The sequence below is a fragment of the Gadus macrocephalus genome, chromosome 1, assembly GCF_031168955.1.
Source record: "Gadus macrocephalus chromosome 1, ASM3116895v1".
Taxonomy (NCBI): domain Eukaryota; kingdom Metazoa; phylum Chordata; class Actinopteri; order Gadiformes; family Gadidae; genus Gadus; species Gadus macrocephalus.
Window position 1 is genome coordinate 25962307 of NC_082382.1, and position 25000 is coordinate 25987306.

General features: G+C 54.0%; 2 protein-coding genes across 2 annotated transcripts in view; one reads left to right on the forward strand and one right to left on the reverse strand.

Moving 5' to 3' along the window:
* Positions 1 to 954: 954 nt before the first annotated feature.
* noc2l (NOC2-like nucleolar associated transcriptional repressor) lies at positions 955 to 24753 on the reverse strand. The gene is made up of 15 exons (XM_060054400.1): positions 24587 to 24753; positions 24005 to 24172; positions 23694 to 23877; positions 21037 to 21277; positions 20743 to 20833; positions 18616 to 18694; positions 18147 to 18257; positions 15918 to 16031; positions 12746 to 12934; positions 12257 to 12396; positions 11516 to 11627; positions 9551 to 9664; positions 8331 to 8432; positions 4833 to 4976; positions 955 to 1179 (listed from the first exon to the last, which is right to left on the reverse strand). Exons 1-15 carry the CDS (start codon positions 24604 to 24606, stop codon positions 970 to 972), a joined length of 2019 nt encoding a protein of 672 aa, XP_059910383.1. The 5' UTR covers positions 24607 to 24753; the 3' UTR covers positions 955 to 969.
* Positions 24754 to 24964: 211 nt separating this feature from the next.
* klhl17 (kelch-like family member 17) overlaps positions 24965 to 25000 on the forward strand; it is a 3923-nt gene continuing 3887 nt past the window's right edge. Inside the window, exon 1 of the mRNA XM_060054412.1 lies at positions 24965 to 25000. This exon is cut by the window's right edge and continues 875 nt beyond it. The gene's annotated coding sequence lies outside the window, so the exon portion shown is untranslated.

Consider the following 25000-nt stretch of genomic DNA (forward strand, 5'->3'; position numbering starts at 1 on the left):
GACACACAACCGTCAGGACAGACGCACAACCGTCAGGACAGACGCACAACCGTCAGGACAGACACACAACCGTCAGGACAGACACACAACCGTCAGGACAGACACACAACCGTCAGGACAGACACACAACCGTCAGGACAGACACACAACCGTCAGGACAGACACACAACCGTCAGGACACACAACCGTCAGGACACACAACCGTCAGGACACACAACCGTCAGGACACACAACCGTCAGGACACACAACCGTCAGGACACACAACCGTCAGGACACACAACCGTCAGGACACACACGCCAGGAGACATCACTGCCGGCCAAAGGACTTCACTCATAGTACTGAAGGTTGCTGATGAAGTCCTGGCCAGTGTGAGGCCTCCCAGCAGCTCAAAGGTACCGGGTTCGATCCCCGACAGCAACAGATCCTACAGAGACGTCCGACCCCCCCAGCTGCAGAACGACGCTTAGTGTCTGAATGTCTAAAGAGCAAATCAGGGTCAATACCCTAATCCAACCCTGTGTGACACACTGGGGCGAGTTGAAAACATAGGTCGACTTTTACCCTGTTAACAAGTTAAATGTCCCCGAAATTATCTTCTCATTCTGCGTTCCAGTAAAGCACTCGTAACCTTAACCGCCCAGCGGCCATGCACTCAGAGAGCAGGTCATCACACTGCCTGACGCAGCCCCCATCTCACACCTTCATACGGCGTGGGAGGAGGGTCAACACGGCGGAGACTACTGGATGGTTCTTTGTAAAGCACCTAGCCAGCGCGGTTAGCATGCGCTATGGCAGCTGCTAAGAACTAGTTTGGAATATGATAGACTTCTATTGATCACCCACCACCCAATCACAGAAGGCGCCTGTACCTCGACAGAGGGGGGGGGGTTCAACAAAAGCCTGATGACATCTGGACATAACCCCGGGCCACGTCCTTAAGTCCTAGCGCCCTCACCCTGGCCTTTGGTCATCGTCCGGTTAAAGAAAGCATGGTGATCTGGGTGTGACGACACTGGGACCAGACTGGGGTCTCGCAGCGGGGGCGCTGTGGGGAGATAGTTACCCTTTCTTTGCCCGAGATCTCCAGCTGGATCTCCCTCTCTCTCAGCTTGGCCCATTGGCTGTAGTACTTGGTGAGTGGAGTCCCATCCTCGCTCTGCTTCTTCTCCCACTGGGCCTGAGGACAGCATCACAACACCCGTTACCCTGGCTGCTGGGCCTCTGCCCGGCCTGGGGGGGCCGGGGGCTTAGAGGGCGGCTTACCCGCGCCCCCGCTAAGCCTCTCACCAATCAGAGTCTGCACCGGGACACGGCCACGGCCGATACCAACGATGCCTTTGTGGAGCGCGTTCTAACGATGTCGAGTTTAAGCGCTTTAGCTCAGCTGATGCGTGGATTGGTTTACGACGGGCGCCGGTGGCGTCGGTCTACGGTTGACTGAGGGGGGGGGGGGGCGAGAGGCCCGTCGACCGGACCCCGGTACGGTCAGCCGTACGCGGCGAGGGCGGCGGAGGAACCAAAACAATGATCACAGGCGTTATTAAGACGCGTCAACGCATGAGCGGGAGATCAGAGAGGGGGGAGAGACGGGGGAGAGACGGGGGAGGCAGCTCTGAAAGGAGAGACCAGCGGATCTGGCCCAGACTTCCCCGAAAGGTCTTTGTGGACGATATTGATTAGGCCCAATCACATTATCTGACCGGCAAATCCAATAGAGGGTATAGACCGCAGCTTCCTCCGCCCGCTCTAACGCATTTACCACAATCTGACGCGCTGCTATTAGGGCGCCGGCGAGGGGGGGGGGGGGGGGGGGGGAGGAGGGGGGGGAATCAGAAGAAATCTCTGCGCCAAGACTCTCTCCTCTGGCTGGAGTCGCCCTCCCAGAGACACAACAACATCAGCAACGAGTTTCACGGAGGAAAACAAATCAAGAACCGTAGCAGCAAAACAACAACAACAGGCGAAGAACACGAGAAAGGATGACAACGAGACAGAAACAGAGAGACAAAGACACACAGAGAGAGAGAGAGAGAGAGAGAGAGAGAGAGAGAGAGAGAGAGAGAGAGAGAGAGAGAATGACGGAGAGAACGAGAGCGGAGCGGGGGAGAGAGGAGCGGGGGAGAGAGCGGGGGAGACGGGGCGTCACTAATGAGACGCTACAGCAGGGCGCCGCGCCCGCGGGGGAGCCGTGGCCTTTCCTCAGCGACAGTGTCACCCCCCCCCCGCCCGGCCCCCCGCCCCCTCGGTGACACCGTCACCTTTTGCCACGGCGCCGGCGGGCCGGGCGACAGCCTCCGCTGGGCCCGGCGCCGTGGCAACAGGAGCTGGCGCTGCCGCGCCGCCGCCGTGCTGTCTGTCTGTTGTACCGCCCAGACACGCACGCACGCACGCACGCACACACGCACTCGCGCACTCACGCTCACAGACAGACAGACGGACACACACACACTGATCAGATGAATTACATAAAGAGAGTGCTCTTTTATTTCGACCTTACATGTTATCAAATATTATATCACGAGGACGCAGCGAAACCATGAGAGTGAAGGTGAAGCCATGAGAGAGTGAAGGTGAAACCATGAGAGAGCGAAGGTGAAGCCATGAGAGAGTGAAGGTGAAACCATGAGAGAGTGAAGGTGAAGCCATGAGAGAGTGAAGGTGAAGCCATGAGAGAGCGAAGGTGAAACCTTGAGAGAGCGAAGGTGAAACCATGAGAGAGTGAAGGTGAAGCCAGGAGAGAGTGAAGGTGAAGCCATGAGAGTGAAGGTGAAGCCATGAGAGAGTGAAGGTTAAACCATGAGAGTGAAGGTGAAGCCATGAGAGAGTGAAGGTGAAGCCATGAGAGAGAAGGTGAAGCCATGAGAGAGCGAAGGTGAAACCATGAGAGAGTGAAGGTTAAACCATGAGAGTGAAGGTGAAGCCATGAGAGAGCGAAGGTGAAACCATGAGAGCGAAGGTGAAGCCATGAGAGTGAAGGTGAAGCCATGAGAGAGTGAAGGTTAAACCATGAGAGAGTGAATGTGAAGCCATGAGAGCGAAGTTGAAGCCATGAGAGAGCGAAGGTGAAACCATGAGAGTGAAGGTGAAGCCATGAGAGAGTGAAGGTGAAGCCATGAGAGAGCGAAGGTGAAACCATGAGAGAGCGAAGGTGAAACCATGAGAGAGCGAAGGTGAAGCCATGAGAGAGTGAAGGTGAAGCCATGAGAGTGAAGGTGAAGCCATGAGAGAGCGAAGGTGAAGCCATGAGAGAGCGAAGGTTAAACCATGAGAGAGTGAAGGTGAAGCCATGAGAGAGTGAAGGTGAAGCCATGAGAGAGTGAAGGTTAAACCATGAGAGAGTGAAGGTGAAGCCATGAGAGTGAAGGTGAAACCATGAGAGAGTGAAGGTGAAGCCATGAGAGAGTGAAGGTGAAGCCATGAGAGAGTGAAGGTGAAGCCATGAGAGCGAAGGTGAAACCATGAGAGTGAAGGTTAAACCATGAGAGAGTGAAGGTGAAGCCATGAGAGAGCGAAGGTGAAGCCATGAGAGTGAAGGTGAAGCCATGAGAGAGTGAAGGTGAAGCCATGAGAGCGAAGGTGAAACCATGAGAGCGAAGGTGAAACCATGAGAGCGAAGGTGAAACCATGAGAGAGTGAAGGTGAAGCCATGAGAGAGTGAAGGTGAAGCCATGAGAGAGTGAAGGTGAAGCCATGAGAGAGTGAAGGTGAAGCCATGAGAGAGTGAAGGTTAAACCATGAGAGAGTGAAGGTGAAGCCATGAGAGAGTGAAGGTGAAGCCATGAGAGAGTGAAGGTTAAACCATGAGAGAGTGAAGGTGAAGCCATGAGAGAGTGAAGGTGAAGCCATGAGAGTGAAGGTGAAGCCATGAGAGAGTGAAGGTTAAACCATGAGAGAGTGAAGGTGAAGCCATGAGAGAGTGAAGGTGAAGCCATGAGAGAGTGAAGGTTAAACCATGAGAGAGTGAAGGTGAAGCCATGAGCGTGGAGGTGAAGCCATGAGCGTGGAGGTGAAACCATGAGCGTGGAGGTGAAACCATGAGCGTGGAGGTGAAACCATGAGCGCCACCAGATTTAGATTTATAACGAGGTGTAAAAGTATGCAAACACAAAGTGATTTGAACGGAGCAAAATTAATAACCCAAAAATGAAGCTGGGAGTAAACGCGTCGTAATAAAAGTAGTTTGCCATGAAGTCCTCCACCGCTGGGAGAAGTATCCACATCGTCCCTTCTTTGAGACAAAGAGCATCACTTTGTTGAATACGGAAGTGTTCTTGGCGCCAATGCGGTGGCATTTAGTGGTTTTAGACGACGAAAGACAAACGGCAGGCATGAGGCTTTGGGCCTTGAAGGAAGGAGCGGTTGTGTTCCAGGTGAATCAGCGACCAGACGCACTGGTTTACTGTCCAGCGTCTGGCTGGGCCGGTCTGAGCTCAGAGGACGCCAGTGTAATTCCACTAGCGCCATTCTAAACGTATAAAAACCTACACTATAACCCAATGAAGTCCTCCTGATTCAAGGACAGGAAGTAGGACGGGCGGGTGCAGGTGGAGAGGGGGGAACGAGGGGACGTAGCGCGCTCGGCTGGGACAACAACGCTCCACTGTCTCCCTCTGTTTCCAGGAGGAAATGGAGCCGCCGCCGCCGGAGACGGGGCAGGAAGCCACCAGGAGGCGGGCCAAGGTGAGCCCAGCCGGGCGGCGGCCCAGACCGAAGCCCCGCGCCGGAAGGGCTTTTCCCCACGCTCCAGCACGCCTTCCATAAACACACACTCTCAGTATAAACACACACACACACACACACACACACACACACACACACGCGCGCACTGACCACGGCGGCGGTGTCGGCCACTCCGAAGGAGGCCTTCTGTCTCAGGGCTGTGATGTGGCCGCTGTTCTCCTGAACCTTCTCCAGCAGCTGGCGCACCGGCTTGCAGTAATTGGCCACTTTGCATTCCTTCAGGAACGCTTTCAGCTGCAGGGAGACAGGGAGGGGGAGAGAGGGGGAGACAGGGAGGGGGAGAGACAGGGAGGGGGAGAGAGGGGGAGACAGGGAAGGGGAGACAGGGAGGGGGAGACAGGGAGGGGGGGAGACAGGGAGGGAGAGACAGGGAGGGAGAGACAGGGAGACGGAGACAGGGAGGGGGAGAGGGGGAGACAGGGAGGGAGAGACAGGGAGGGAGAGACAGGGAGGGGGAGAGAGGGGGAGACAGGGAGGGGGAGAGACAGGGAGGGGGAGAGAGGGGGAGACAGGGAAGGGGAGACAGGGAGGGGGGGAGACAGGGAGGGAGAGACAGGGAGACAGGGAGGGGGAGAGGGGGAGACAGGGAGGGAGAGACAGGGAGGAGGAGACAGGGAGACAGGGAGGGGGAGAGAGGGAGACAGGGAGGGCGAGAGGCCGGCCAGTGAGTAATGTGTTTTACGGAGTGCCGTCGATAGAGTCCCTCCCAGTGTCCCCTGGTGGTCAGTCTGGTGTCTCCAGTGTCCCCTGGTCAGTCTGGTGTCTCCAGTGTCCCCTGGTGGTCAGTCTGGTGTCTCCAGTGTCCCCTGGTGGTCAGTCTGGTGTCTCCAGTGTCCCCTGGTGGTCAGTCTGGTGTCTCCAGTGTCCCCTGGTCAGTCTGGTGTCTCCAGTGTCCCCTGGTGGTCAGTCTGGTGTCTCCAGTGTCCCCTGGTGGTCAGTCTGGTGTCTCCAGTGTCCCCTGGTCAGTCTGGTGTCTCCAGTGTCCCCTGGTGGTCAGTCTGGTGTCTCCAGTGTCCCCTGGTGGTCAGTCTGGTGTCTCCAGTGTCCCCTGGTGGTCAGTCTGGTGTCTCCAGTGTCCCCTGGTGGTCAGTCTGGTGTCTCCAGTGTCCCCTGGTCAGTCTGGTGTCTCCAGTGTCCCCTGGTCAGTCTGGTGTCTCCAGTGTCCCCTGGTCAGTCTGGTGTCTCCAGTGTCCCCTGGTCAGTCTGGTGTCTCCAGTGTCCCCTGGTCAGTCTGGTGTCTCCAGTGTCCCCTGGTCAGTCTGGTGTCTCCAGTGTCCCCTGGTGGTCAGTCTGGTGTCTCCAGTGTCCCCTGGTCAGTCTGGTGTCTCCAGTGTCCCCTGGTCAGTCTGGTGTCTCCAGTGTCCCCTGGTTAGTCTGGTGTCTCCAGTGTCCCCTGGTCAGTCTGGTGTCTCCAGTGTCCCCTGGTCAGTCTGGTGTCTCCAGTGTCCCCTGGTGGTCAGTCTGGTGTCTCCAGTGTCCCCTGGTGGTCAGTCTGGTGTCTCCAGTGTCCCCTGGTTAGTCTGGTGTCTCCAGTGTCCCCTGGTCAGTCTGGTGTCTCCAGTGTCCCCTGGTGGTCAGTCTGGTGTCTCCAGTGTCCCCTGGTGGTCAGTCTGGTGTCTCCAGTGTCCCCTGGTGGTCAGTCTGGTGTCTCCAGTGTCCCCTGGTCAGTCTGGTGTCTCCAGTGTCCCCTGGTCAGTCTGGTGTCTCCAGTGTCCCCTGGTGGTCAGTCTGGTGTCTCCAGTGTCCCCTGGTCAGTCTGGTGTCTCCTGGTCAGTCTGGTGTCTCCTGGTCAGTCTGGTGGTTGAGGAGGGGCTCAGCTAGGTGGGGTTAAGCTAGGTGGTGTTAAGCTAGGTGGTGTTAAAATAGGTGGGGTTAAGCTAGGTGGGGTTAAGCTCCCCTTACTGTAGAAGGCCGAGACCGCCCAGTCCCGCAGTCCACCGTAACCCGCTGGGGTTTATCTAGTGTTGGTTATGTACTGTTGGTTATCTATTGTTGGTTATGTATGGTTGGTTATGTATTGTTGGTTATCTATTGTTGGTTATGTATGGTTGGTTATGTATTGTTGGTCATCTATTGTTGGTTATGTATGGTTGGTTATGTATTGTTGGTTACGTATTGTTGGTTACGTATTGTTGGTTATGTATGGTTGGTTATCTATGGTTGGTTATGTATGGTTGGTTATGTATGGTTGGTTATGTATGGTTTGTATTTTGGGGTGCAGAGAACAAACCATCCCAGAGCACACTGGGTTTGACCTTGAACAGTCTTACCCCCAAAGCACAAGGTCGTGTCGGGACGAATGCTTGTATTAATATAATTAATTAATCTAATTGTGTTAAGAATTGTAACACCCCAAATAGATTTGAGGCGCATGTGAAGCACGCAAATAAATAAATCTGTTGTGTTCGGAGCTTCACGGTACGACTCTTCTTTGGTCGCACGACAAATATGAAGTTCCCCCCCCACCCCCCCCCCCCCCCGTCTTTATACAGAGAACAGGGACTTCCACTAAGCAACTGTTACCAACGGCAACAATAAAGAAACTCCTGCTTTATAAAGAACAAGTAAACAGTAAAAGTATGGGTGCGTGAGATCTGCTATTCTGATGAACACCTCTGGGCCCAGACTGGATTACTTTAGCTAGGCATGGATGTATGAACCCCCCCATTCAGAGACAGGCCATTGCCCTTGGGTGGGAGGCGTCATGGTGTCTAGGAGGTGTCTCTGCGTTGTGTGCCACGGTGTTGATGGTGGTGTTGTCACATGAAGGAACTCCAGTTAAATAACATAAGTGACTTTATTCATCCAAGGGTGAGTCTTTGTGCCGATTGCTCCTCCATTCTCCTTTTGCATCTCGCAGGTTTAAGGCGAGAACAGAAGAATTAAAATCTGTCACAGTGTCATATAAATATTGTAGTGTGCGGCATAATTGGCATAATAAACTAAGGAGAAGGCCTTAGTCTATGTTCATTAAATTATACATTGATATAAGGATCTGTTATCAGTGTGCCTTGACTGCAGATATTGTTTGCATGATTCACACGCCATGTACAGCATGTGATACCTGTGGACCTGGCCCCGGCGGACGCACGCCAGCCAGATGTTCAGGTTTGAACTATTTTGGGAAACAATTCAGTGGCGACACACGTGAAGACTCTGAGTGGATCAGGTTGGGGGTACGGGGGGGCCTGGGGGTGGTGTGAAGACTCTGAGTGGACCAGGTTGGGGTACGGGGGGGCCTGATGACTCTGAGTGGACCAGGTTGGGGTACGGGGGGGCCTGATGACTCTGAGTGGATCAGGTTGGGGGTACGGGGGGGCCTGATGACTCTGAGTGGATCAGGTTGGGGTACGGGGGGGCCTGATGACTCTGAGTGGACCAGGTTGGGGTACGGGGGGGCCTGATGACTCTGAGTGGACCAGGTTGGGGTACGGGGGGGCCTGATGACTCTGAGTGGACCAGGTTGGGGTACGGGGGGGCCTGATGACTCTGAGTGGACCAGGTTGGGGTACGGGGGGGCCTGATGACTCTGAGTGGACCAGGTTGGGGTACGGGGGGGCCTGGGGGGGGTGTGATGGGGGGACTCACCTGGATGATGGTAGGGAGGGCTAGCTCGGGGAAGCCGATGGAACAGGCCTGGGAGTGGAAGAACTCCAGGATGAGGTCGTACAGCTGGTCTATCAGGCCGTCCTGAGAACACACACACACACTTTAGGTGCCATCACTCTCCCAGTAGGTATTCTAGCTACCCGGCGTCCTTACGGAGGTGCCTCTCCCCAACGTGACCGGCCATGACTTCAGATTCAGACATTAAGGCGTGGGCAGCAGCCTCTGGCTCCGGAACGCCTCCAGGTAGACTGTGGACTTGATCCAGACCCTTCCTGCTGCCCGTCTCACGCAGCCTGGCCGGAGACTGTCCTGCAGCCCATTCTGAACAGTTGGACAGAAGCTGTCCGAGGCACCAGGGCGACGTGACTAAGACACAGTAAAGGACTGAAGCTTATCCACCCAGCCCCCTAGAGCCCGCGGCGCCTTCATGACCATAAAGGAAGTGAGAGTGAGAGTGAGAGGGAGGCACACACACACATCACGCTGCACTTCGTCATTTCTGAAGACTAGCTTGGAGCTAATTCACCGGGGTTATTCTCCTCCTCAGGTCTGAACCCATAGGAGGAGGAGGGGGGGGGGGGGGGGGGGCTGTGCGTTAGTCTGTTGGCTGTTCAGAGCCCATTAACCCCTCCTGATCCTTTGTCACGCAAACACCAACTGCAGGAGAATCCACCACAGCCAATCAGATCCCCTGCCTCTTTCTGATGACGTAACATGGGGTCTCAGCGAGGCCACAGCGTTCCCCTGCAGGTCATCCTCCCAGCAGGCTGCCCTCCCGAACCCTTCAGCTCAACGACACGCTGTGGACCCCAGAACCTCAGGGTCGGAGTGGAGCCCCCTACACCAACACCACCCTGATGAGATCTAGACCCCAGCGCTGAGTCCATGGTACCACCTCCTCAGCCTGGCTCCACTGGGAGGTGTGGCCTAAGACCAGCTCCCCCAGACTCCAACGCTCGGTAGGGGTCAGTCTAGTAGTCAACTTAGGGTTAATGTGAACGCAGTGATCATTATTCCATGGCCCATGTTTTATGTGGCCATGTGTTTTCTAGCATCAATGCACCAAAGTGCCATCGTTCCTCCCGGGGGCACGCGGCCTCGTCTCCACCGGGTGGAGCCTGGGGACGCCCGCCCCGGTCTGAGCGCCGGTATGGTGGGGCCCAGGGTCGCTTTGGGGAGCTGGGGGGTTGTGGGCTCACCTTGTAGGCTTTCTCGATCAGGTTGACGTTGTTGAGCTTCAGGATGACGGCGAAGTTGATGGGCTTCTTGCTCATTCGCCCGGGCTTCTTGTTGAAGTCCACCTTCAGCAGCACCTAGGACCAGAACACCATCAACACACTGTATATAATATATATATATGTATCTATATCTATAATATAGATACCCTCTGCAGCGGTCATAGGGGCTGGAGCTCTGGGGAACAGGACCCTAACTCAACAAGTGCCAGTCACGACACATACTTTTCATTGTTTCATTGCAACGGCCATTTGATAAACCCGACTATGTTTCGCCTTCCACAATAAACGTGACGGAAATAGAGAAAACATAAACCAAAAAGGTCCTGTTGGAAGTTTGACGCTCCGGGCCGGTTCCTACTGGTTTCTCTGCGGAGCGTCTGCCTGTGAGTGTATTTCCGTGTTTCATACGGGTGTGTGTGTGTGTGTGTGCAGCTATTCCTGTCGGTGTGTATGTTACGGCCGCCGTGTGGGGTCGTTAGTGTGTGGAGCTCCTGGCCGCTGCCGTCTGTACAAACATAGGATGTGGTGGTGGGGGGGTGGGGGGGGGAAGTGGCCAGGCATGGGCCCACCCTGACACACACGCTTAAGAAAAAATATTAAATCGGTGTGCATGCAGGACACACACACACACACACACACACACAGGCGGGGTACCAGGAGCCTGTTGCTAATTAAACAGTAGCAGCCGCTACAACCTTTAACGAGGGCAGCAGCACAGAGCGACGGGGGGGGGGGCGGTGTGGGGGGGGGGGCGATAGACAGGAAACGGTGTGCGTCACAAATAAACACTGCGTGTTGTTAGGGGTGGTCCTGGCAGAGACTGAGGGGGGGGGGGGGCAGTGTGAGTGAGAAGAGGAAGGAGGGATGTGGTCTGCATGATGCGTAAGAATCATGCAGACCACCCCCCCCGCTTTATCTCTTGGGTTGAAGTCTCTTGTGAACACGCACACACCTCGCAGAGAAATATTAGGGCCTAATGCTGCCGTGCTCTGGAAACAACCACAACAAGGACACTAACCACACACACACACACACACACACACACACACACACACACACACACACACACACACACACACACACACACACACACACACACACACACACACACACACACACACACACACACACACACACACACACACACACACACACACGTTGACCTGCATTATCTCTCTCGGCGTGTGGAGTGTGTTGGCAGTTGGGGGCTGCGATTGGTCTGATAACATGAGGTGCGCTTGTTTCCACACTTCCTCCGGATCCTGTGCAGCAGCGAGCCGTTGAGACGGCGGGCGGTTTGTCCCCCCCCCCCCCCCCCGAGGGACACCCCCCGACACTCAGCCCTCCCCCTCAGACAGCTCTCTGACAGGGTGGCACTTTACAAACACACCTCCCCCTCCTCCTCCCCGTCCCCCTCCCCTTACCCTTACCTCCTCCTCTAACCTCCTCCTCCTCCTCTTCCTCTTACCTCCTCCTCTAACCTCCTCCTCCTCCTCTTCCTCTAACCTCCTCCTCTTCCTCTAACCTCCTCCTCTTCCTCTAACCTCCTCCTCTTCCCTCCTCCTCTTCCTCCAACCTCCTCCTCTTCCTCTTACCTCCTCCTCTTCCTCTAACCTCCTCCTCTTCCTCTAACCTCCTCCTCTTCCTCTTACCTCCTCCTCTTCCTCTAACCTCCTCCTCTTCCTCTAACCTCCTCCTCTTCCTCTTACCTCCTCCTCTAACCTCCTCCCCTTACCCTTACCTCCTCCTCTAACCTCCTCCTCCTCCTCTTCCTCTAACCTCCTCCTCTTCCTCTTACCTCCTCCTCTTCCTCTTACCTCCTCCTCTAACCTCCTCCTCCTCCTCTTCCTCTAACCTCCTCCTCTTCCTCTAACCTCCTCCTCTAACCTCCTCAACTCCAACAGGAAGTGCAGCGCGGGGACTCACCTCAGACAGGAAGGGCAGCACGGGGACGAAGGTGTTGGTGGAGCTGGAGAGCAGGGTGAGCGCCCGGCAGCAGTGCAGCCTCAGAGGGAAGTAGCGGGCGGTGGGGACCAGCCTGAGACAGACAGAGCAGATCAGTGGCTCCCCCTGCTGGTGGGGACCAGCCTGAGACAGACAGAGCAGGTCAGTGGCTCCCCCTGCTGGTGGGGACCAGCCTGAGACAGACAGAGCAGGTCAGTGGCTCCCCCTGCTGGTGGGGACCAGCCTGAGACAGACAGAGCAGGTCAGTGGCTCCCCCTGCTGGTGGGGACCAGCCTGAGACAGACAGAGCAGGTCAGTGGCTCCCCCTGCTGGTGGGGACCAGCCTGAGACAGACAGAGCAGGTCAGTGGCTCCCCCTGCTGGTGGGGACCAGCCTGAGACAGACAGAGCAGGTCAGTGGCTCCCCCTGCTGGTGGGAGAGGGCGCCGCGGGCAACATGTAGACACTGTCTCCACCAGGATACTTAATCCTATTTTATAAGTTGATATGAACATTGTGCACGTCATTTAATATGGTCCTACTGGGACTCACTTGATGGTTCCTATGGTGACCTGGTGGTCCTACTGGGACTCACTTGATGGTTCCTATGGTGACCTGGTGGTCCTACTGGGACTCACTTGATGGTTCCTATGTTGACCTGGTGGTCCTACTGGGACTCACTTGATGGTTCCTATGGTGACCTGGAGGTCCTACTGGGACTCACTTGATGGTTCCTATGATGACCTGGCACAGCGGGTAGATGAGAGGCTGCAGCACGTCGCTGGGGTGCAGAGTGCCCAACACCCGGCACCAGAGGAACAGGCAGTGCACGAACTGCCAGTTGTACACCGACTGGTAGGTGTCCTGTTAGAGGACAAACACATAACCATGACAACGGCCGGCTGTACACCGACTGGTAGGTGTCCTGTTAGAGGACAAACACGTAACCATGACACCATAACCCACTGATGGAAACATGAAGTCCGATTGTGTTTAGCAGTTAATGGGATGAAGAGTTATTATTTCATCATCAATCCTCCAAATGAGAATTTCAATTTGTTTTCATACGCAAGGAATGAATCCAACTTAAATGACAGGAAGACTAACTAAAAATACAATAACTAGTCCTGTATTAATGTGCTGGAGACATCCACTTCTTCAGTGCCAATACTGAACAAGGTGTTCTAAAATAGAAAAGCAGCGGCGGGCCTACCTTCTTCTTCATGGTCATGGCGTTGCGGAGGTGGATGGCCAGCTGGCGGATGTACAGGAAGCCGTGCTCGTAGGTCACCTGCGTGTCCAGGGAGTACATCTCCGCCATCGTCCGCTGCATGAAGTTGATCATGGGCAGCTGGAGCGGGGACGTGAACTTACAGTTCTGCACGTAGGAGATGTACATTTGCTGCAGAGGAAGAAATTAATTCATCAATTACAAAGGATTCAAACAAACGAGGTTAATGAATTAAAACATACTGCAGAACACGCTTGAACCTGAAACATGTCCACGTTAAAACAGGATATTGTCCAGCCAGCCTGTTCTTCAGCCTACCATCCAGGCTTGTCCCATGGCTTATAAGGGGCAGTAGGTATGGCTTAAGACATTATGTTAAAAAGACGTAGCCATCCGTCAGCTCTTAGTAAGTGAAAAGGGCTTGGTTGAATATGTGTTTCAGGTTGACCATGCCTCCATCTGTATGAGCCGATATAGACTGTGGAGAGCTCCCGGATTGTTACTGGATCAATAAGGGTCATATCCCCAATCGGCACGGGGTGGAGGGACCGGGGAGCCCCGGAGAGGGACCGGGGAGCCCCGAGGGAGGGACCAGGGAGCCCCGGAGAGGGGCCGGGGAGCCCCGAGGTGGAGGGACCGGGGAGCCCCGAGGTGGAGGGACCGGGGAGCCCCGAGGTGGAGGGACCAGGGAGCCCCGAGGGAGGGACCAGGGAGCCCCGAGGGAGGGACCAGGGAGCCCCGAGGTGGAGGGACCAGGGAGCCCCGAGGGAGGGACCAGGGAGCCCCGAGGTGGAGGGACCAGGGAGCCCCGAGGTGGAGGGACCGGGGAGCCCCGAGGTGGAGGGACCAGGGAGCCCCGAGGTGGAGGGGCCGGGGAGCCCCGAGGTGGAGGGACCAGGGAGCCCCGAGGTGGAGGGACCAGGGAGCCCCGAGGGAGGGACCAGGGAGCCCCGAGGTGGAGGGACCAGGGAGCCCCGAGGGAGGGACCGGGGAGCCCCGAGGTGGAGGGACCAGGGAGCCCCGAGGTGGAGGGACCAGGGAGCCCCGAGGTGGAGGGGCCGGGGAGCCCCGAGGTGGAGGGACCGGGGAGCCCCGAGGTGGAGGGACCAGGGAGCCCCGAGGTGGAGGGACCAGGGAGCCCCGAGGTGGAGGGACCAGGGAGCCCCGAGGTGGAGGGACCAGGGAGCCCCGAGGTGGAGGGACCAGGGAGCCCCGAGGGAGGGACCAGGGAGCCCCGAGGGAGGGACCAGGGAGCCCCGAGGTGGAGGGACCAGGGAGCCCCGAGGTGGAGGGACCAGGGAGCCCCGAGGTGGAGGGACCAGGGAGCCCCGAGGGAGGGACCAGGGAGCCCCGGAGAGGGGCCGGGGAGCCCCGAGGTGGAGGGACCGGGGAGCCCCGGAGAGGGGCCGGGGAGCCCCGAGGTGGAGGGACCAGGGAGCCCCGAGGTGGAGGGACCAGGGAGCCCCGAGGTGGAGGGACCAGGGAGCCCCGAGGTGGAGGGACCAGGGAGCCCCGAGGTGGAGGGACCAGGGAGCCCCGAGGGAGGGACCAGGGAGCCCCGAGGGAGGGACCAGGGAGCCCCGAGGTGGAGGGACCAGGGAGCCCCGAGGTGGAGGGACCAGGGAGCCCCGAGGTGGAGGGACCAGGGAGCCCCGAGGTGGAGGGACCAGGGAGCCCCGAGGGAGGGACCGGGGAGCCCCGAGGTGGAGGGACCAGGGAGCCCCGAGGTGGAGGGACCAGGGAGCCCCGAGGGAGGGACCAGGGAGCCCCGAGGTGGAGGGACCAGGGAGCCCCGAGGTGGAGGGGCCGGGGAGCCCCGAGGTGGAGGGACCAGGGAGCCCCGAGGTGGAGGGACCAGGGAGCCCCGAGGTGGAGGGACCAGGGAGCCCCGAGGGAGGGACCGGGGAGCCCCGAGGTGGAGGGACCAAGGAGCCCCGAGGTGGAGGGACCAGGGAGCCCCGAGGGAGGGACCAGGGAGCCCCGAGGGAGGGACCAGGGAGCCCCGAGGTGGAGGGACCGGGGAGCCCCGAGGTGGAGGGACCAGGGAGCCCCGGAGAGGGGCCGGGGAGCCCCGGAGAGGGGCCGGGGAGCCCCGAGGTGGAGGGACCAGGGAGCCCCGAGGGAGGGACCGGGGAGCCCCGGAGAGGGGCCGGGGAGCCCCGAGGGAGGGACCAGGGAGCCCCGAGGTGGAGGGACCAGGGAGCCCCGAGGGAGGGACCGGGGAGCCCCGAGGTGGAGGGACCGGGGAGCCCCGAGGTGGAGGGACCAGGGAGCCCCGAGGTGGAGGGACCAGGGAGCCCAGAGGGAGGGACCAGGGAGCCCCGAGGGAGGGACCAGGGAGCCCCGAGGTGGAGGGACCGGGGAGCCCCGAGGTGGAGGGGCCGGGGAGCCCCGAGGTGGAGGGACCGGGGAGCCCCGAGGGAGGGACCAGGGAGCCCCGGGGGAGGGACCAGGGAGCCCCGAGGTGGAGGGACCGGGGAGCCCCGAGGTGGAGGGACCAGGGAGCCCCGAGGGAGGGACCAGGGAGCCCCGAGGGAGGGACCAGGGAGCCCCGAGGGAGGGACCGGGGAGCCCCGAGGTGGAGGGGCCAGGGAGCCCCGAGGTGGAGGGACCAGGGAGCCCCGAGGTGGAGGGACCAGGGAGCCCAGAGGTGGAGGGACCAGGGAGCCCCGAGGGAGGGACCAGGGAGCCCCGAGGTGGAGGGACCAGGGAGCCCCGAGGTGGAGGGACCAGGGAGCCCAGAGGGAGGGACCGGGGAGCCCCGAGGTGGAGGGACCAAGGAGCCCCGAGGGAGGGACCAGGGAGCCCCGAGGGAGGGACCAGGGAGCCCCGAGGTGGAGGGACCAGGGAGCCCAGAGGGAGGGACCAGGGAGCCCCGGGGGAGGGACCAGGGAGCCCCGAGGGAGGGACCAGGGAGCCCCGAGGTGGAGGGACCAGGGAGCCCCGAGGTGGAGGGACCAGGGAGCCCCGAGGTGGAGGGACCAGGGAGCCCCGAGGGAGGGACCAGGGAGCCCCGAGGTGGAGGGACCAGGGAGCCCAGAGGGAGGGACCAGGGAGCCCCGGGGGAGGGAAGGCTTTTCCTGCTGGGTGGATTCACCTCCCTTCAGCCTATCTCTCCCCCCCCCCCCAGGTAGTGGCGGGCGGGCGGGCTCACCTTGAGGATGGAGCTCAGGTACGCGTCCTGCTTGTGTCTGCACACCTTGTTGAGGGCGAGGAAGGCCAGCACGCGGCCCGTCTCCTCTCCGGTGCTCCACTGCTTCAACAGTTGCTGGACAGAGAAAGGAAAACAGATTTTAGCGTTTCAGTGTGTCAACCGTTGACGGACACGCACGCACAAATACACACTTTATGAGGTTATATTTCCAATTTAGGTTTATTAAAATGATCAACGATCTCCCTTCACTAAGAAATAAAGCTGTCAGAGGCTAGTAAATAGAGCATCCCTTCTGGCAACAGCAAGCAGCAACGCCTTGCTGATATACGGCATTGTGTTTGTGAAGTGACATATTGCAGTGGCAATAAAAATCACACCGCCTTAGTTTGGGTCACAAGAGATGAGGAGGAGGAAACGGACTCATTTCAGATCCCCAACAAAGATAAATACAATGCGCTGCCGGTGGCGCTGAGAAGTGCAGCCGCAGTCGGGGGGATGGAAAGGTCCGCCAGGTTAAAGCCATAAAATCAGGGTTCAACAGCCAGGGGGCCCGGGGCAGGGGGCCCGGGGCAGGGGCAGGGGCAGGGGGCCCGGGGCAGGGGGCCCGGGGCAGGGGCAGGGGCAGGGGGCCCGGGGCCACTGAAATTCAAATTCTCTGTCCTACCAGGCCAGTGCACGCTGTATGTACAATTCATAAATTTGTTTTTGCATTTTTAAAATTGGTACCCTCCAGTGTACGTTATTTGGCACAAAAACAAAGCCTGTTGTATTGTGAGTGGCTAAACAGAAACATCGCTAGCGTGATTCGCTTGAGGGAAGACCGTGAAGAATGAGTGAAGGCCAGTAAAATGGTCTTGGGGCAAGTAAAAAAAAAAAATTCGGGCCAGTATGTTTCAGGCCCGATGTTAACGTTAAACAATGTTGATTAAATGTCGGTCAGCTGTACAGAGTGTACTTTCAACTCGAAGAATTAACAAAGAATAGTTCATTATTAATGCAGTTAAGTGGACATTTAAGGACATTAATTCCATTAGGGCTGCAACAACGAATCGATAAAATCGATAAAAAATCAATTACTAAAAGTGTTCGCAAAGAATTTGGTCATCGCTTCGTTGAGTCTCGCGATTAATACGTCACTCGTAGGCGCGGCACTGTTTACAGCCAGCCGCCGACAGGTTGGATCATGGTTCATGCACGCCCACAGCGAGCTTTAGTGTGAGCGACCACAGCTTGTATTTTGGTCATATCTTAAAACTGGACTGTAGGCCTATATAAAAGTGTCGTACCTTCACTGTCTTTGGGTTCAAAAAACTCCTTAAACTCAGTATCCGTCTAGTCCAACCAAAAACTCTGTCAGCTGCTGCTGCTGCAGACGGTGTGCAGACGGGCTCGGAGTCGGCACCGCGTGCATCAACACTCATTCAAAGCAGCGGTAGTAATCACACAACCGGACGGTGTAGAAAGTCACTTAAAACTACTAATCCAGTTTTTAAATCCATGATAAAATCGGCAGGATATAGAGCTAGTTAGCTTAAAGAAAGTAGCAAACCGTGTCAAATGTGATGTGTTCAGGTCGGCTCAGTAATATGAATGTTGTATTCAAATGCAACACAAAAAAAAATAAAAATGAGAGGGAATTTTGACCTGTTTAACATCCTATCTTGAGCTATGATCATCTTAAACAAACAACAAAATAATAGAAAGGTATCAATAGTGGTATCAATAAAGACTTGGATCGTTGAGGATTCTCGAAAATGGTATCAATGTCAATAAAAATTAACGATCTCCTGTCATCTGAGAGAAATTAAGATGATTTAATTTATTTTTAACCGTTAGTATTTACCGGTTAAAGATCTTATCGGTTAACCGGTTAACCATGGACATCCCTTATATACTGTATATATAAATGTATATCATACATTGTATGTTTTTTTTGTGTTATCACAGTTATGTTTTTTGATTTTTTTATCATTTAATCTTACTTTTAATCGTTCCGGGACGTTGGAGCAATAACCTGGTGTTTTTACACTTCAGTCTGCACTGTGAATTTGAAGTAATGTTCCGTTTTTGAATAAAGATGCAGCAATTACAAATGTTTCTTTTTTTATCTGATTCGTCGAATAAATGATCGACCGATTCATCGATTATTAAAGTAATCGTTAGCTGCAGCCCTAAATCCCCTCGCAGTGCTCCGTGTTGAAGCTGCCTGATGCACTGGGCGAGCCTTACCTTGACCAGGGAGCGGCACTGCTTGGGGAGCGACAGATAGTAGGGAACCAGCTGGTTGGTGTGACGCAGAACAGCGCTGATGACCGACGACTCGGTGAGACAGGACAGCAGCTGGAGGCGGACAGATGAGACAGTTGGGGACGGAAGGGGAAGACAAACACTCAAAGGGCCTTCGGTTGCACTAAAGGGATAGAGAACCAGGGACAGACAGCTGGGTATCTACTGAATAAACCCATTGTGCTGCGTCTGTTGCACCTTTGTTCAATTTTGGAGAGGTGCATGTTTATGAACCATTTCAGTTTTGTACGACTATTTGTCAAATTGTATTGTTTATGGTTATACAATCTGTATGCATGTATGGCAGGTGAGGCTGTAGATGCACCAAGGAATAAATTAAGCATTAAGCAGTCTCTTTCTGAACACTTAGAAAGATGAATCCCACTCCTTGATAACGTTACAAGAGACTCACCTGAACCAGACCTCCTAGGTACATCTTGATGTCTAGGTGGTTCTTCTGCCATCTGGGACTGGAGGACGGAAGTACTAGCCTACGGAATGAACCATCAAATTATTAATCACAAGGAAAGATCAGTAGTATGAGCAAAATAATAGGCCCTTCAACAAAATGCAGATTCGTGTCCAACCCAAAATCCACAGCCACACCGTCCCAGCAGCAGAATCCTCGGCTCAATCCACAGCCACACCGTCCCAGCAGCAGAATCCTCGGCTCAATCCAGGTCTGTCCTGAACACGACTATGTGTCCACCTCCCTCTATTGATCATTAAACTATGATCAATACTGACCATACCTCGATGAAACAGATTGACTCTACTCTCTGTGCTTACGGGAATCTGTCATTTCCTTATTAGCAGATCATGTCGTAGCATTCATTACACTCTGCAATTTAACTTTAACATCAGCAACTAATAGATGTGTACGGTGGAGCGGCGCAGAACCTACGTACGAGTGCATTGAATCAACTCTATGGGGAGTCGCCTCCAGTGGACAGCGTGTGATAATCGGAGAGGTCTAGAGGCGTCATACCTCAGCAGCTGCTGGGAGCTGGGAGAGCTGAAACGTTGATTAACACGTCTCGGAGAAACCATTAACACGGCCGTCTCTATGAGACATGCGGACGCCGAACTTGGCGTTGGTTTAAGTTTGAATAAATGTAAATCAGAGTAGGAGAATATCTGTTTTATAATGTTGGACCAAATATCAATGTAATTACCGTATTTTCCGCACTATAAGGCGCACCGGAGTATAAGCCGCAGCAGCTAAATTGAATGATGTTTACAAATATAAGCCGCACTGGACTATAAGCCGCAGGTTTTTTAATTTTTAATTACCATTAGGGCTGGCCCGAATGCCCTTTTTCAGGCTTCAAATACCTACTCGTTGGTTTTTCCGAGCGAATATTCGAATACTCGTTCCAGAAAAAAACACCATCAAAAACAACATTAATAATCCCTATATACTCCCTGGAACCGATTTTGACAGTATCTGCGTATTTTGTTGAAGATTTAATAGCTTTTGAACGTTAATTAGTAGGCCTAAGTAGGTTGAAGTTCCTTCGTTTTTCCCCGTGAAAGCGAACAGCTGTTGCTCCGTTCCAAATCAGCTGTCCTCTGCCATCTCAGCCCTTACGGGAGCTTTTCAATTCATCCTGGAACGTGCGTCTTTTCAGGGAATTTGTACAATAAATCCATAACAAATACCGAATATTGATTGTCTTATGTGTCCATATTATATCCATTATATTGACCGGGTATTCCCAAGGCGCTCACGCTCTGCAGCAAGCCAGTCAGTTGATTGGCGCGGCGCTGTACAGCGAACGTAAACAAACAACTAAGCTAAGGTTAGCATTTCGCTAAGTATTACTTTTCCTCCAGAGATCCCGCTAATGTTGTGTTATAAAGTAAAGGGAAACAAGATATCTATTCTTCCTCCACCTCTCTCGCTTCTCTGCTTGGTGTCGCTGGCGCTTATAGTTTGCCTCCCTCGCTCTGGTAACGTCAAAAAAAAAACGAAGCTCCGAATACTGATTTAAGCTTTGAATACTAATTTTCCAAACGAGTATTCGAATAATTCGGGCCAGCCCTAATTACCATATGCAAGGGTTCGTGCACAGAGCCGCTTAAAGGTGGGGGGGCGCGGACCGGTCATAGAGCCCATAGAGCTAAAGTTGGTGGACTGTAACCTCCTAAATCCATAGATTTAGGAGGCCCCCTAGTGGCCGTTAGCTGTAAAAATCCATAGATTAGCCGCACCGTTATATAAGCCGCAGAACCGAAAAATGGGAAAAAAAAGTCGCGGCTTATAGTCCGAAAATTACGGTATATGCATATAGATTCACATAGATTCAAGGTAGGGTAGGCAATGTGGAGAAAACAGCTGGAGTAGGGTAGAGTACGGTATAAATCAATTGCCTATCCTACCTTTAAATAACCAATACCCAAGAAAGGGGGACAGTGAATTATGAATCATTTCGAAAACCAATTAGTCAAATGTATCGTAACTCTAGTGAAATAAGGCGGTGGCATCAGCTTCAATACATTCAAATAAAGAGTTGTTTCAATGGATCCTGGTTCTTACTTCTTGGAATCTTTATCTGGCTTCAGATTGAGCATCTTCTGTAGGACACCATACATGTCCTTGATACAGAAGAGTACCAAGGCATTGAACACTGTTAAAGAAAGAGACAGCGATAACATTAATTACATTTCAATCAGATGGTACATTACAGTATCCTCAAAGTGTCAGCGGTTGCAGAGTAAATCCAAGGTGCAGAAGTCAAGTGTTGTATCTCAAGCATCGTATTCATCATGTCTAGTCCCACTCAAAAGGCCATGACTCACAGAGGAGAAGAGAAGGCGCCAGTCTGCCTACCTGAACTATCAGCCACTTTGTATCTGCACTGGCCGCCTCCTTCTCCCTTGGTCGTGGCCACAGCGGCCTTGAAGGCCTGGGTGACCTCTCGGAGGAGGCGAGGCGTGGGATCCTTCTTGATGGCAGATCTCCAGTCCTTAATCATCTTCTCTGTGACCTTGATGGTTTCGTCCTTCTTGGCTTGCTTGGTGGCGTCGCTCGGTTTAGTCGCCTCCGCGTCTTCCTCACCAGAGCTGGCATCCTACGTTCACACACAGACACAACTTACTACCCCGCTACACAGACACAACTCACTACACAGACACAACTCACTACCCCGCTACACAGACACAACTCACTGCCCCGCTACACAGACACAACTCACTACACAGACACAACTTACTACCCCGCTACACAGACACAACTCACTGCCCCGCTACACAGACACAACTCACTACACAGACACAACTTACTACCCCGCTACACAGACACAACTCACTACACAGACACAACTCACTGCCCCGCTACACAGACACAACTCACTGCCCCGCTACACAGACACAACTCGCTACACAGACACAACTTACTACCCCGCTACAGACACAACTCACTACACAGACACAACTCACTACCCCGCTAAACAGACACAACTCACTACCCCGCTACACAGACACAACTCACTACACAGACACAACTCACTACCCCGCTAAACAGACACAACTTACTACCCCGCTACACAGACACAACTCACTACACAGACACAACTCACTACCCCGCTAAACAGACACAACTCACTACCCCGCTAAACAGACACAACTTACTACCCCGCTACACAGACACAACTCACTACACAGACACAACTCACTACCCCGCTACACAGACACAACTCACTACCCCGCTACACAGACACAACTCACTGCCCCGCTACACAGACACAACTCACTACCCTGCTACACAGACACAACTCACTACACAGACACAACTCACTACCCCGCTACACAGACACAACTCACTACCCCGCTACACACACACAACTCACTACCCCGCTACACAGACACAACTCACTACCCCGCTACACAGACACAACTCACTACACAGACACAACTCACTACACAGACACAACTCACTACACAGACACAACTCACTGCCCCGCTACACAGACACAACTCACTACACAGACACAACTCACTACACAGACACAACTCACTACACAGACACAACTCACTACCCCGCTACACAGACACAACTCACTGCCCCGCTACACAGACACAACTCACTACACAGACACAACTCACTACCCTGCTACACAGACACAACTCACTACCCTGCTACACAGACACAACTCACTACCCTGCTACACAGACACAACTCACTACCCCGCTACACAGACACAACTCACTGCCCCGCTACACAGACACAACTCACTACCCCGCTACAGAGACACAACTCACTGCCCCGCTACACAGACACAACTCACTACCCCGCTACACAGACACAACTCACTGCCCCGCTACACAGACACAACTCACTACCCCGCTACACAGACACAACTCACTACCCCGCTACACAGACACAACTCACTGCCCCGCTACACAGACACAACTCACTACCCCGCTACACAGACACAACTCACTACCCTGCTACACAGACACAACTCACTACCCCGCTACACAGACACAACTCACTACCCCGCTACACAGACACAACTCACTACCTTGCTCCACAGAAGCCACTGAACGACTCATTTGCATCAGACTCATTGAGCTGCTCTGAGTGGAGCCTAACCCTAACCCTAACCCTAACCCTATCAGACTCATTGAGCTGCTCTGAGTGGAGCCTAACCCTAACCCTAACCCTAACCCTATCAGACTCATTGAGCTGCTCTGAGTGGAGCCTAACCCTAACCCTAACCCTATCAGACTCATTGAGCTGCTCTGAGTGGAGCCTAACCCTAACCCTATCAGACTCATTGAGCTACTCTGAGTGGAGCCTAACCCTAACCCTAACCCTATCAGACTCATTGAGCTGCTCTGAGTGGAGCCTAACCCTAACCCTATCAGACTCATTGAGCTGCTCTGAGTGGAGCCTAACCCTAACCCTAACCCTAACCCTATCAGACTCATTGAGCTGCTCTGAGTGGAGCCTAACCCTAACCCTAACCCTATCAGACTCATTGAGCTGCTCTGAGTGGAGCCTAACCCTAACCCTAACCCTATCAGACTCATTGAGCTGCTCTGAGTGGAGCCTAACCCTAACCCTAACCCTAACCCTATCAGACTCATTGAGCTGCTCTGAGTGGAGCCTAACCCTAACCCTAACCCTAACCCTATCAGACTCATTGAGCTGCTCTGAGTGGAGTCTAACCCTAACCCTAACCCCATCAGACTCATTGAGCTGCTCTGAGTGGAGCCTAACCCTAACCCTATCAGACTCATTGAGCTGCTCTGAGTGGAGCCTAACCCTAACCCTAACCCTAACCCTATCAGACTCATTGAGCTGCTCTGAGTGGAGCCTAACCCTAACCCTAACCCTATCAGACTCATTGAGCTGCTCTGAGTGGAGCCTAACCCTAACCCTATTCCGGTGCTGCCAGCGATCCATGAGCAATAGCCCCTTTGTTAAAGTCGCTCATCACTTGGGTGTCTTGACATTTCTTCAAACTCCCGGCCGTGGTTTACCTCGAGCGCAGTGGGCAGGGAATGGTACTTCTTCTCGTCCTCATCCTCTGAGCTGTCCGTGTCGTCGAAGTTCAGCAGAGACTGGTCGTTGTCCTGGAGGAACCGGTAGAACTCTGGGTCTTTGTTCTTCAACCGGGACAGCTGGTCTTTGTGCTGGTGGGCTTTGCCTTTCTTCTTATCAACACTTCGGAGACACAGTAAAAAGAAAAAAACAATATTGCTGCTATCGTCCATCGCGAAGGGGTTTGACGTGTCAATAATCAATGAAAACTTAAATTCAATGGAGTCAACAAAAGAAGAAGGAGTCTTACTCGTCTGTATCAGTGGTCTTTCCAGCTTCTTTCTTCAGTACACCGTTCTGTTTCGGCTGCTCATCCCCAGAGTCCTCATCGCCCGAGCCTTCATCACCTGAGTCTTCATCGCCCCCAGAATCCAAACCTGTCTGCAGGAACTCATCCACACTGAGGTCCTCCAACTTCCTATACAGGGAACAGATCAGATGTTGTAGTTTTAATGTAACGACAACATAGTTATAAATCAACCTTTGCAGGAACAGAAGCATATAACGGTACTTTTAAACGATTAGGCTATATCCTACAAATACAGTACAACAGCTGGCACGGAATATGTAGGTAACCATGATATAACCTTGTTATAGAACAGTAACATTGACAAGACTAACTATACTAGCGGTATTTAGTCACAAGCAGCGTTCCCTTTGACGATGAAGTCACACAACCAACCAGCTAGCCCGCAAATATAACAAACAAAGATGCTATCTAGCACTGCGTTCATAGACCACACATACGTGATGTGTAGTTTTGATATGATCAAATATTCATAACTCATGGTTCATTCCGTAAAGCTAAATAGTTCAGTGAATAATCTCCTACCTTTTCTGTGTGGCTGCCATGCTGGATGAAAACGTGACTCCCCTGAATCATTACCCACAATGCCTCTGTGCTCAAGGCAAGAGTTGATCTTATGTTTCACGGTCCTTCGTTCTTTCCATATCACGAACCAATGTACAGTACCAAGTATTTGGGGTTTTGAACCTTTTGTCTTATACAAATGTGTGTGTCATATAGTTCTGATGCACAATTATATAATAAAACTGAAACGTAACGGATTTGCACGGATTTAAACAATAAACTATTTGCTGAAAAATAATACAAATGGCGAGCACGGAAAGCAAACATTACACTGTCAGCCCTGCGGACAGAGAAGCGCCAGTGTTTTGATGCGACACGTGACGTTCCTGACTCGCAATTTAATTAAGCTGCAATGACAGGACAGTGGTCTGTCCA

Coding starts and splice junctions, on each gene's coding strand:
- noc2l (XM_060054400.1), bottom strand. CDS start 24,606: ATGGCAGCCACACAGAAAAG. Junction 23,878..24,004: donor AAGACCACTGATACAGACGA/GTAAGACTCCTT, acceptor GTGTCTCCGAAG/TGTTGATAAGAAGAAAGGCA. Junction 9,665..11,515: donor TGCTGCCCTTCCTGTCTGAG/GTGAGTCCCCGC, acceptor TTCTGGTCCTAG/GTGCTGCTGAAGGTGGACTT.